This window comes from Falco rusticolus, chromosome 4 (assembly GCF_015220075.1).
Source record: "Falco rusticolus isolate bFalRus1 chromosome 4, bFalRus1.pri, whole genome shotgun sequence".
Lineage (NCBI taxonomy): Eukaryota > Metazoa > Chordata > Aves > Falconiformes > Falconidae > Falco > Falco rusticolus.
Window position 1 is genome coordinate 11,388,221 of NC_051190.1, and position 13,039 is coordinate 11,401,259.

Below are 13,039 nucleotides of genomic sequence, written 5' to 3' on the forward strand. Positions count from 1 at the left end.
AAGGCGATACAAAAAATTTACAGGAAAGAGGCCCACAGAGGCATCAGTGCTCCAATAAGCAGGTAAGACAGGGAAAGAGCTACAGCAGGCAGGCCCTTGGTGGGAAAAGCAGCGTTCGTGAGACTGTCCTGTGGATAACCATGTCCTGGTATCCATCCACAGCAAAGATGTGGAATAGCTGAGAGACCAGCACTGGCAGTTCCTACTAACCTGAAGAGCAAACACAGAATGTGTCTGTAGCCAAACCCAACCCCACAAACCACTGAGCAGCTGGTCCAGCATCCAGGTTGCTCACTTACACTCTTCCCGCTGTGGTTGCAGGAGTTCCAAAAAGAGGAGGAAACACAAAGTATTGAAAAACAAATGTATTCAAAACACACACAGTGAGAAAATTGCATGTCAACACTGAGCCCATCCTGTCCTGCCTGAGCATCTCCAGCTCAGGGTTCCTCCACTGCTACTCCCAAAAACAGCACCATGGATACTTTACCCTCAACAAATGGCTGTGAGAAATGGCATTCAGTTTAGGTGCCAACACTTCAATCCAGCCATAAATTCACATCTGCTGACAGCTGCACAGACATAGCACCCAGTAAGGCAGGGGAAGCTCCTTCCCCAAGGCTTCTGGACATTCCCCAGTAGGTACCGAAGGAGCTTTCACTGCCCATACAGATAACCACTAATATTAGAAAAGGTTACAATTTTTTTCAGTTCTCATCTTTCCCCCTCCCCCCCCCCCCCGCCCTTGCAGAAACCAAACACAAGGTCAACCCACGTAGGCACCTGGGGAAATGTCAAGTGTCAGGCACAAAGGCCTAGAGCTGAGAGGCTGGCTGGTTCAGAGAGAGTTGAAAGCCATCTCAATTATCACCCAGAAGGCTGTACAGTCACCAGACATGGGAAAGAGAATCCCTGAGGGTACTTGCAATCCAAGGGGCATGGATAAAGCAGACAAATGCTTTTTGAATGCTCTCACTTGGTCCCTCCTGCAGATTAGCCCGTAACAACTAGCAACAAACAAACAGCAAACGTGCCATCTATGTGGCCAGCAATTCTCTCCCTGTTGTGCTTAGCTACAAGGCAAAACTGCAAACGAAGTTGCTAAACAGACTTGGCTGGGCATTTAACTACTTAATTCTGTTCTATTTACAAGGTCTTCCGCAGCTCAGCACTCGCTTAATCCGTAAGGCACAAAGCAAGCAAGAGAATGTGCAGCTTAGTCCCTCTGGATCATGATCTCTGTAGTGTTCCTGGGAGGGCTGCACGACAGAGGTCTCATCTCACAGGAGCACGTGGCAAACTGCTGCCAGCCTCAGAACTGCTGGACAATCAGCTTCCGCTTCACATCCCGGCTGAACCTGTTCATCTTGAACACTTCACTATCATAGAAGGCTGAGAGGTTGTGGATGTTGATCTGCCGAGCCTGGGAGGAGGAGGAGGGAGGGAAGAGGTAACTGTTTATTTGAAAAAAAAAACAAAAACAAACACCCCAAAACAAAACAACAAACCATGCGGTTTTCCATAGCAGAGGCTGCATAAAATTTGACAGTCAGCAATCTCTGCTTTGCTCAGCAGGAACCAGAACTGCAGTAGCAGGGGAGACTGCAGGTCAGGAGGAAGGAGCATTGGCAGAGCTGAGCTGAGCAAAGACAGGATGCTGGCTCAGCACCTGCTTGCTCTCAGCTCGTCCTTTTACTTCCACTAGAGTAGAATGTAACTATTATCCAAAAGTCCCTCATACCTCACTGGGTGGGAGACAATTTTGCAGACCTCTGGCTGCAGGTGGTCACACTGGCAGCACCAAGATGTGGCTCTGGAAATAGTTACTCTGCACATTTGATGCAAAGAGCATAAAAGCAGCAACCAAGGAATCAAATACTGCTTTAGCGCCAAGCAAGGTCAATACTTTGCACATTAAGTTCCAGTCAAGAGCGCATCCCCTGGACCAAAATGAAGATACATTAAGGAGGAGGATGAGCCTCAGGAGGGACTGGGAAAGTTCATACAAACAGATACTTTTCTGCTCTTTGCTTCTCCAAACGCAGGTGCCAGGGAACTTGTGTTCTCATTCACCTGCAAAGCACCAGCAGTACTGCAGGATTTACCACTCCAAACCCAAAGCTTTATGGGGGTGCATGAGAATGGAGGGGAAAGAATACAGAGCTTCCAGACAAGTGAGGAGCAGGAGACAGATGATGCAGTCTTGATTCTGGGTGAAACAGACCTGTAACATCCCCTCCTGAATTATGATACCAGAAAAAGACTGGTGTTAATCAGAGAACACCTCTGATTCTGAGGCTGCAGAGAGCAGGAACAGCTCCAGGGAAGGCTTGTTACGATAAGCCCATACCTTATCCACCAGATCCTTTTCTGGGACTTCTATGGTGTCTCGCTGGGCTCCATAGCGGTTTCTCTGGTACATCACTTGCTCTGCAACCAGTTGCTTCAGGATGAACAGAAGCAGCTCGTTGTTGTCTCGCTTGAATGAAAGGTAGCGGGAGAACGTCTGGGAGAAAGATGAGATGAGCCAAGAGGGTCAGGAACTGAGCAATGCACTGCAGTCTCCTGAGCCCAGCACCAACCTCCCCCCTCCTTCCACAGACCACAAGGGGAACCAAATGACACTACTGTCACCTGTGCCCTTAGTGTCTCTTAAGGGACTTCAGTCTTGCCAAGATGCCACCTGCACATGCAATGACAGCCACTACACTCCTCTGCTGGCTGCTCTTATACACATCTAAAGTCTCTGGAGGGGCCCTGGAGCCTCTTGGGGGCGAGCAGCACACAGCTGTGGAGGTGTGCTGCTCCCAGGTGAAGCAGCTGTGGGAGCGCTGGCCCTGGGGAAGGCGTAGAGCAGCTTCCCTTAACCCAGTCTGCCCTGTGCCTCCCCAGCAGACATCACACTTGGCCGGCTGTTTGCAGCCAAAGAGAGAGGCCACGAGCTGTCCAGATTGAGGGCAGACACTCAGAGTGGATAAATGCCAGGCTGTGGCCAGCCAAGAGCTGTTCGGAGCCAGCCCCTGCCACTCAGAGAAAAGGGCAGGCTGTGCACGAAACCACAGAGTGCGCTCTGTAGTTAACTGTCCCCTGAGGAGCCCTAGAAAATACGTGAAGAAACTAACTGCCTGCTCAGCTGGATCACCTGGCAGCAGCAGCAGCGGGAGTCATGTGCCAAAATAGCAGGGAAAGTGTCGAAAAAAGAAGAGAGACATGGCAGCGCTTTTAATACAGAAGCTCGGGGTACATTTCCTTCTCAGCCCCAACAAATACATTGCCCCACCACAGACTAGTGAAGAGCAGTCACGCAGCAGTGCCTTCAGACTTGCAGTACTCCATTTACAGGGGCTCAGTGCCTGATTCTGCAGGACAGACCCCTGCAGAGTATGGAAGAATCTCTTCCCACAGCCAGGGCAGCGCAAGAAGGCTGCAGTCAAAGCCACGGGGTCTGGGGTGCAGCTACAGCCCTCAGCTCAGCCAGTGCCTACCTTGCGCATACTCCGCGTGACGCTGAACTTCTGCGTGTCAATGAAGCTCTCCAGCATCACCCGGATGGCCATGTTGACATCATCCTCCACCACATAGTCCCGCAGGTGCATGCGGGCGTGAGCCTCGGCCATCCGGATCATGGACTCAATGTGACGCACTGTGATGGGGATGCTGCCGGTCGCCTAAGCGGGGAGAGGGGGAGAAGGCAACTCCTTACCGAAGAGTAAAAGACAAGGGGCAAGATAGTTGGCTTCTGGCCTAGGACATACTTTACTCTGCAGGGAGCTGCTCCTGGCTAAGGCTAAGGAGGCTCTGCCACCTGCTGGCATGTTCTGCAGCGTGGTACAGGCTCCCCTGTCCAACATTTTATTTCAGCAGCGTGCAAGGGGATGCTATGTGGCGTCCCTCTTTGCCATTGTTTAGTGCCTTTCCAGGAACAGCAATCTCATTTCCTCCAGCAACTTTTAGGAAGAGTTAAAGAAACAAAAAGCCAATTACAAAAGAAAAGACAGTCTCCCAAGCTCCAAACATCTCCCTCTGACCTCAACAAATTCCTCTTCCACACGGAGAGCATGAAACAAGCCTGAAAGATCCCACAGACAAAAGAGGAGGGCATTTCTACACAGAACAGCTCCCTGTAATGTATGAGGAGCATATGGGTCTGAGTGAATGCAAACGTCTCCTGTGTGCCTGCCAGACTGGGTGACAGTAAGAGGACTTTGCCATGGCAGGCACTAGTATATGTGTCCACTCTATCAGTCCACAGATCACCAACAGGCAAGAGACTGCATTTAGATGAAGAATCATCTGTTCAGCAGACACTGCAGGATCTGCCTGTCTCTCACAAAACAGTGGCACAGACTTTTGTGACAGGCATGGCAAGAATGTGTCAACATACGCTGGAGCAGTCTAAGGCTGATTTGCAGTCTACATACTTCTTCCCCCCCTTCCTCAATATTCTCACCATAGACTCTTTCCTGAGGTCACTGTACATCCGGGCCACCTTGTCCTGGTCCATTTGGTTGAGTTTGGGGTGGACCTTCTCTTTGGCATAGATGATATATTTCCTCAGGATCTCCTGGGGAATGGGTTCAACCCCATATGTGTTGGGAAGAATGATGTCCCCATTCACTACCTCCTTGCTACCTGGGTGGTGCTTGATGTGGCTGCCAACAACAAACCGGGCAAGCATTTCATCCTGGAGACAGCAGTGGACAAACAGACACTGAAGACACTCACCAGACAGCAAAACTCAGTGGGTAACTGCAGCTGAGCATCCCAACAGCAGTACCACAAGCCCAGCACAAGCTCAGATTCATACCTGCACAGTGTCCACCGTATCTCTCACCACGCACAGGATATCAAATCGAGAGATGATAGGCTCTGTCAGGTCTACATTCTCGGAGAAAGTTAACGATGGGTCATATCGCCCACCTGGATCACAGAGACAACTGAAGTCAAACACGGGCTCCAAGGCTGAAGCTCTGAAGCACAGACCTCCAGAAGCTTACTGGAGACTTTCCCGCTCACTTCATCTCTGCTCCAGATAGAAGGAACCAGGTAGAGCGAGGGGCAGCTGTACAACAGTTCTCATGACTGTGGACTGATGCTGAAAGCCCAAGACGGTCCTATGATCTCTCAGCACTTACCTATGGGATTGGCAGCAGCAATAACAGTGCAGCGGGCTTGCAAGGATGTGACAATGCCTGCTTTGGAGATGGAAATGCTTTGCTGTTCCATGGCTTCATGGATACTGGTCCTATCCTGATCATTCATCTATGAGAAAGCAAGAATGACTTAAAACAGAATCTGTGCCTTCACCCCATTGCCCAACACACCAAGGGGAATCAGCTCCTGATGCTCTGAAAAGGCAGCACACTGCACTATGGGCCAGCAAGGAGCTAAGCAAACTGCAGGAACCTGGGTCAGCTGGGAGATGGTACCATGAGTTACAGCATCTCCTCATAGCAGAGGTTACAGCTGGTCCCTCCACAGCCAATCCTTCCCACAGGGATGACACTGGGCCTCACCTTGTCAAACTCATCAATAAGGCAGACGCCTTTGTCAGCCAACACGAGGGCTCCTGCCTCCAAAGTCCATTCCTTGCTGACCGGGTGCCTCTGGACATAAGCTGTGAGGCCCACAGCAGAAGCACCCTGGCCAGTGGTGAATATCGCTCTGCTAGATGTCTTCTCTATGTATTTAAGAAACTGTGATTTTGCAGTACCAGGGTCTCCACACAGAAGCATGTTGATGTCACCACGGACTTTGTGCTTGCCACCTACAACAGTGACGGGAGAGACACATCGACACCTGAGTGCATGGCTTGATAGCTACCCTGACCTGAACACCACAAAGCTGAAGGGAAGGCAAACAGCAGGCAGGGAAAAAACTTTACAGGGAAGTCGAGGGAAAGTCAGCTTTGGAGGGGGTCACATGTGTAAAACAGCGTTTCTAACCTTGCCGAACACACCCTTCTAAGGGGATGACAACAAATCAGGATGCCAAAAGGTCCAGCTGCTGAAGGGGCATCAAACATGACCTCCTAGAGGAGGAGGGATAAAACCTTGCCCAGGTTTGCAGCAGCGGCTGATTTCAGGCTTAGCGCTTCTACTGTCACACCAGAATTTTCAGCATGACAGAAGCAGCCACTTCCATCACAGATATCCCCAGCCTACTACCTCATCTATCACCAAGACACACAGACAGCTCTAACCGCTTTCATTGCAGCGGCACAAACCCAGTTTCATTTGCCTTCAGCAGAGTGAAGTAACACCAAGTGACACTCACCTGGGTTTTTGGGCTCTCCACCAAAGAGAGCTAAAGCCAAGCCCCTCTTGATATCTTCATGTCCGTAAATAGATGGGGCAATGCTGGCAAAAATCTGAAAGGAAACCCAAGAGTTGAACAGGGAATATAATTTCCTATTCTGGACAGAATTTGGCATGACCATCATCAAGGTTCTACAGTGACCCTTATGATACTGCTGTCTCCAGAGTCTTTTATTATCCAAGGTGATGGGGCTTTTTCAAAGGTAACTACCCACCCAGAGTCCCCTAAAGGTGCTTAAAAAATGGTGCTATTATGGCAGATTGTGTAGTCTGGTGCTGGAAGCTAACTGCCACTGCCTCCACACTCCTGTTGTACACAAAGCACACTGCAGTGGCTGTTATCAGCCATTGCAAAGCTGGGGACCTTGATTTGAGACTTACTCACTGCGTGTGATAGTAGCTGAATGGGCTACACCGCACACGAATTGTCATCATGGTCAAATATTACGACCAACTGGCTTATTTTCTCGAGGGCATTCTGATAATAGCCTGATGCTGGAGACTATTGATGTTACAATAGTCCTGGCTCAACTGAAGCTGATTCACCCATGGGGAACAGCAGTCAATATAAAACCAGCATGAACAAAGTGAAAAAAAGAGAGCGAAGTCCCCCTATTTCAGAGCTTAAACTTGACGCAAGTGACGTTGAACACGGACCCATCGAGGAGCTTTCTTCTTTCAAGTACTGGATTCAGGTCCTAGCATGCAGACAAGCAAAGCTAAGATCTCTCCCAGGGCTTAAGCTAAGTAATAACATCCCCTTAAGGGGACTGAAGGCCCAAGCATTGGCCCCTCAGAACACTTCCCCCACTTTGCTTTCAAGGTACGGAAAGACAAAACAATGATTAAATGTAAGTAGTGTCTGAGTGCCTCTCATTCGTTCTCCAGCCCTGTTGTGATGTGGAAGGCTCAGAGGAGGAAAGGGAGAAACAGAAAATGTGACGCCCTAAAGTACAATTGAAGTTTCTTATTTACTTCCCTCCTGTAACTCACTCTCATTAACAGCTGTCTGAGAGCTACAGAAGACCATTCAGAGGGAACTGGGATGTCTAGAAGTTTCTTTAGCCACTGCTTAGCCAACTGACACTTTTCATCACTTTCTGATCCGGCTGCCAGGCGATGTCAAGCTATCAAAAGCTATCAACAGGAAAAGAAGGGATGTCTGAGGCTGACTCACCTTCTCCCCAATTTGCTCATCCTTGGACAGACCCACAATCACTTTCACATCTTCATCAGTCAGTTCTCCAATAGCCAGCTTGTTGTCCTTCTTAGCAATGTGGTTGGCCAGGATCACAGTCGCAAACACTGGGAAGCCATTGGCAGTGTTCAAGGAGCCGTCATAGTTGTTGTGGTAGATGCCTGTTAGCTCCTGGGAACCAGGAGGCTGGATGTCAGTGTCTGCACGGTACAAAACAGCCCCCTCTCCATTTTAAGAGGCCATTCTCAAAAGTAGCTGCCCAAACGCATCTGAGGACAATCCCTCAAGTCCCCACAGATGTTCCCATGATGTCAAGAGTTCAAAAATGCTCTCTGCTCACCCCGTACTCGAGTTCAACAATGTACTCACAATCTCATCCCCTGGCTTGCAACTGTCAACCAGATCGGCAAGGAGAATGGCATCCTTGGAGCGGGGCAGCCTGCCGGCAGCTACCTTCCCAGGGCTCTCCTGGATTTTGATGCGCTGATAGTTCTGATAGACCGTCTGCAGCAACAAAATAAAAGTTACCTAGCAAGCCTGGCAGGCATCAGCATGGCCAATGTTTTTGAAAAGCACCTCACCAGAGAAGGTCCATTCAAAGATTTACTATACTTTGGTCAGAAAACTATGGGCAGAGGAGGATGGAGGTTGTGAGGAGCAACTCCAGGGTGCGACAGACAACAAAGGGGACAGGAAAGTACTCTGCCACATCTCACCACCGTGCTTCAGCCTCCACAGTGTTTGTCCACCCAAATACTGGACCATTTCCTAGGAGGAGGATGCTCCATTTAAAAGATAGCAAAGCAAAGAATGAAAGTCAGAAGATCCACATCAATGATTTTGCTACGGTCCTCTAATCTCCTTAGCTGGCAGATCGGAAATACTGATCCAACTTGGGAAGGAGAGCTGGACAGCCTGTGTCTGCATTTCTACAACATGAATAGGTAACTGTGTACCACAGGGATGACTGTGGCGAAAGATTCAACCCAAACACTTAACAGTGAGGCAGTAAATGACTTTTGGCTGCTAAATTGGGCAGATTCAGGTCAAGAGCTCAAACAGACAAGATCTATCTTCACAGACCCCCAGATACAGCTAGAGACCACCCTCCCAGCATCAAGCCTGTTCCGGGTGGGAGCCAAGGCAGGGCTGGGAGGAACCGGCAGTGCAGCAGCCTGGGCAGGACGAGCAGACAGCACCACCCAGGCAAGCACATCTCTTACCTCTTCCATGTTGATTTCAAAGGGCCCAAGAGACTGACACTCTGGACAGGAACCAGGTTTCACCTCCTGGTTCTGGGACTGGAAAAAGGGTCCCAGGATGAAGCTGCACTTGCTGCAGTTATATTTGACCATGCTGAGCTGAGGCAGGACCCCTGTGCAACTTGTCACCACTCCACTGGTCCGGATCAACTGATTCAAGTGCAGTTGCCTGAGGAAAGACAGACTGATGCTGGATGCCTGCAGGGCACAGAAGGCAGAACACCCTATAGAAATACCCTTTCTACAAGGCACAACTACCAAAGGCCTAGTAAGAAACAGTTATCAGTAGAGTTTTCTACCCAGGTTTGTGTTTTACCTCAGGGACACTGAAAGTTCATCCTTAGTAAGACTTTTTTCCTGTAATAAGATCAGTCATCCTGTTGGCATTTATCCAAAGGTTTAACTATTTAACTAGCAGATGATTCCTCCTGAGCACCCCAAAGCCTGTTGCAGGCTCCACAGCCACTGCTAGTAATTCTGCTGCTTACCTGAGTGACCGCAACTCTTCCACCAGAGGGAGGTGTGAGATACGGACATGGATCTCCTGAGCAATACGATCGTATTTGGGGTACATGGCCAACACCACTTCCTTGGCTGCTTCATCAAAGATCTTCAGCATTTCTGCTGGGGCCTCAGGCAGAAAGTAGGCAAGGACATGTTCCTGGGCTGCCAGGTCTTCATAGTTCACCACCAGACTCTCTCTGTTCTCTTAAGAAAAAGATGGAGTGAATTGTATTTTCAACCTGCTCACTTCTCAGGCAAAAGATAGCCAGAACAGACAAGCCTGTAACCTGCAGGCTGCAGTTTACAGACATCTGTCTTCCCTGAAAAATATTTAGAGGCCACCAATTTGAAAACGGGTGGAAAACTTTTCAATTTACTTCTCTGACAAATTCTTCATCAGTACCAAGCTTGTAATTATTCCTCTCCAGTTCAGCACTGATACTTCCCAGGCTCAGTGCTCCTAAGACTCAAAAGTGTCAGCCCAGCATGCAACTCTCCCACAGACCTCCAGGAAACAGAAGTTAATGGGAGAGACAACTGTGCTGAATGGCTGGCAAAAAAACCCTCCTGCATCTTACGTTCTTGGAAAGGGACAAGACAAATGCCTTTTATTTTCTAGCTGTATAACACTGACCCTGATCCCCTACTCAAGCTTCTGGAACTTCTGCCTCAATATAAAGAAATACAAACAACTGCAGTTACGTGAGCTGTTCCTAGATGTGACAATTTCTGCTTTTAAAATTTATCAATGACAGCCTTAATGACTGCTTCTTCTGGCTTCAGAATATGAAGCTGCAACACTGACATGGTTTTCAAAGTCACAAGGCCTATTTGTGTCCCCTTGCTGGATAACCAAGTCTCCAGTGTGAGAAAGTAACTGGCACAGACAGCAAGCAATTGTTGTCTCTTTCAGGCTGCAAACTTGCAGACCACTGTCTGCTGCCCCACATATTCTTTTGCTAGCATTTCTACGATATGAATATTAATGAGTAGTAGACGCCAGGGGCCTTCTAATTAGTCAGCCAGAATCAAAGAAGACAGTAGATGTCTCCATTATTCATTTATCTCCATCAGCATCAGAGTTTCTTAAAGCGCTGACTCAATGTCTGGGACAAACAGGGCTGGCAGAAAAAAATCCACCTATGGACTGGATCACTGCAGAGTACTGTGACCCACATAAAGAGGAGAGAGCCTCTAATCACCCAGCCCTACCTTTGCACATGTCGCTGATCCTCTCCTTGAAGACATTGTGCCCATGGTCATCCACATGGGTCTTCAGGAAGTTCTTGAAGCGGTGGTAGATCTCAAGGCGGGGAGCTGCCATGGAAACCCACTCCCTCACTGAATGCCCTTTCATGTCTTCCAGATTCTCAATGCTCTCAATCATATCTTCATCTTCCTCCTCCATGCCATCGGCAGCCCGTTCTGCCAGCCGCCTCTTCCGTGAAGGACGGTCTTCATCTTCATCATCACTATCTAAGAGTTGGGAGGAAAAATTGTTAAAAGAGCTGGGATTCCCATTCCTACCCTCTGGATTAGTCACAGTTGGACTGCACAGGCTGTGGAAGCAAGGTCAGAGCCTGGGATACAAACCAAGAGCCACCCCAGGCCCAACCTAAATTCAGTTCTAGCCTGGCTCATAAATCTTCCACAAAATCACTAAAGACTTCATGGGGGTGAATAAGATTTGTGTGCAACAGTACACAGTTGTGCCCATTAATGCACTGAGGGAGGAAGGCCAAGGAAGGGGCTTCCAAGTGCATCACAAGCTCTCCCACCCAGCCCACAAAAGTCTCTACAGGGACAGCAACACACTCGACAGCATACACTCGGTAGAATTCCAAAGCCTTGATACAGGCCCAGGATCCTGACTGTATCAACAGCGAACACGCAACCAGAAGAACAGAACAAGTGAGCTCCTAGGAAGCCCAAAACAAAGGGACTCCCCAAAACACTGGGAAGTCCAGGCAAGCCCACAGCCAGTAATTTCACTAAGAATCCAAACAGGCTGGAGCTCTAGAGTGGCCTCCATGGTAATATGAGGGTGAGAGTCTAGGTTCCCCACAAGGGCCAGGTTACACCCAACCCCGCAGGGATCAGCGGCCCACGGGGTACAGCTCATCTCCACCTACCGTAAAGCAGCCCCCTCCTCATGCGGCCCATGCCCTGCTCCAGCTCACGGTCTCGCTGCCTCATTACTCGCTCTGCAGCCTCCCGCTGGCTGGCAGTCAGCTCCTCCACATCTTCATCGTCCAAGGCCAGGCCCTCTGCTTCATAGACATCCAGCTCGGGGATGGGGCGGTAGTCCCTAGCACACACAGAAAGGACTGAATCAGGCCAGGCTCCAGGAAGCCCTTCTCCAGCCCTTCTCTGGCTACTGCTGCATGGGTGTCAGGATAGTTGTTCTGCAGCAAGACAGAACGCGTTGAGCAGGAAGGCACTTCACAGCAGAAGATGCCCTGCAGTACAAAGGGCTCCAGCACCATAGTTATGAATGCCAACATTCAAGCCTTTGTATTCTAAAGTTCACCAGCTTGCCGGCAGGCCTGGCTGAGTGAAAAAATTTCAAAATTTATGCCTGCAGGAGTAAGGATCTAGGCTTGATGCATATCATTCATCCAGGGAGATCTTGGTTTACCTACGCTGAATTGTGATGGCACTTTGCTCCCTGCTTGCAATTTGCTCAGCTCTTCCAGGACTCAAATGACACCACGCCCTCACTTTTCTCCACTATCCAGTAGCTCTTCAGCCCTCTCACCTCAGCCACCACCACAGCAGAGGGACACCACCGCGGTGGAGAGCCCCCCATGTAGCTGGCTGCACTACATCCCGTTAGCAAAACTTCATCCATAGACACAACCCCCCCAAAAAGCTGGCTCCCACCTGTTTTCTTACCTTTCCATCCCTTCCCCGATGAGCTCTTCCCCTTCTTCCTCCTCTTCGGGGAGCCCCTCGGTCCCCAGGAGTCCTTCGGATTCATCCTCGAAGGGGGGCAGGTCCCCACCGGGGCTGGACGTGAAGGCATCGCCCCGGCGTGAGCTGCGCACCGGGCTGGTGGCTGCCGCCTGCGACTCGGAGGAGTCCTGCAAGGACGAGGGGGAACGGGTGAGGCCGGGGGGCCCGGGGCACCCCCCTCCCCGGCCCGGGGCAGAAGGGAATCAGATCTTCCAGGAAGCTCTGCAAGGGGGGCGGCGGGCAGAGGGGGGGCATGGATCAGCGATGAGTCTTTGGGGATAAGACTAAAATAATGAGCCCTTATTGCAAATGGCAACGGGAACGCATGGGAGAGTGTGCGGAGATCCATCCTCCAAGCCCAGAGCAAGCGGAGCGAAGGGCTCCGGCCCCCCTGCCCAGGCCCGGTTCCGGATCTCTCCTCCGGTGCAGGGCACGGGGGAAACTCCCCTCGGCTTTTGGGGGTCCTCGGCGCGCGCTCCCCCATTCACATCCCCCCCCCCCCCCGCTCCCCCGACACCCCTCTGGGCGCCGCACGACCGTGACCGCAGTGCCAAGGCTCCCACGGCGGGGAGGAACCGGTACCGGCACCCACGGGGCTGGCACCGCTCCGCCGCCCCGGCCCGGCCGCTCACCGCCATCACCGCCGCCTCTTCCTGCCCCGCCGGATTCCGCGCGAAAACTGGCCCACGTGGCCGCAAAAGCGCGCGAAACGTCATGAATAATGAACAGCCCCGGGGGCGGGCCCCGCCCCGCCGCGTGAATATGGATGAGGCGGCGGGCGGGAACCTGGAGCGGGCCGGGGC

At 50.8% G+C, this 13,039-nt stretch overlaps 1 protein-coding gene across 1 annotated transcript; it reads right to left on the reverse strand.

Moving 5' to 3' along the window:
• Positions 1-350: 350 nt before the first annotated feature.
• On the reverse strand, positions 351-12,967 carry MCM2 (minichromosome maintenance complex component 2). Its single transcript, XM_037385832.1, has 16 exons — positions 12,869-12,967; positions 12,177-12,364; positions 11,414-11,589; positions 10,494-10,757; positions 9,266-9,485; positions 8,739-8,946; positions 7,885-8,019; positions 7,495-7,686; positions 6,277-6,370; positions 5,517-5,767; positions 5,136-5,262; positions 4,808-4,920; positions 4,451-4,684; positions 3,486-3,668; positions 2,351-2,506; positions 351-1,423 (listed from the first exon to the last, which is right to left on the reverse strand). The coding sequence occupies exons 1-16, from the start codon at positions 12,950-12,952 to the stop codon at positions 1,313-1,315; spliced, it is 2,736 nt and encodes a 911-aa protein (XP_037241729.1). The 5' UTR covers positions 12,953-12,967; the 3' UTR covers positions 351-1,312.
• Between the last annotated feature and the right edge of the window lie 72 nt (positions 12,968-13,039).

Excerpts from the sequence above, each read along its gene's own strand:
- MCM2 (XM_037385832.1), bottom strand. The coding sequence starts at position 12,952 with ATGACGTTTCGCGCGCTTTTGCGGCCACGTGGGCCAGTTTTCGCGCGG. Across the intron at positions 8,020-8,738 it reads TTGAAATCAACATGGAAGAG|ACGGTCTATCAGAACTATCA; the intron begins GTAAGAGATGTG and ends TTGTTGCTGCAG. Across the intron at positions 3,669-4,450 it reads ACCTCAGGAAAGAGTCTATG|GCGACCGGCAGCATCCCCAT; the intron begins GTGAGAATATTG and ends CTCCCCGCTTAG.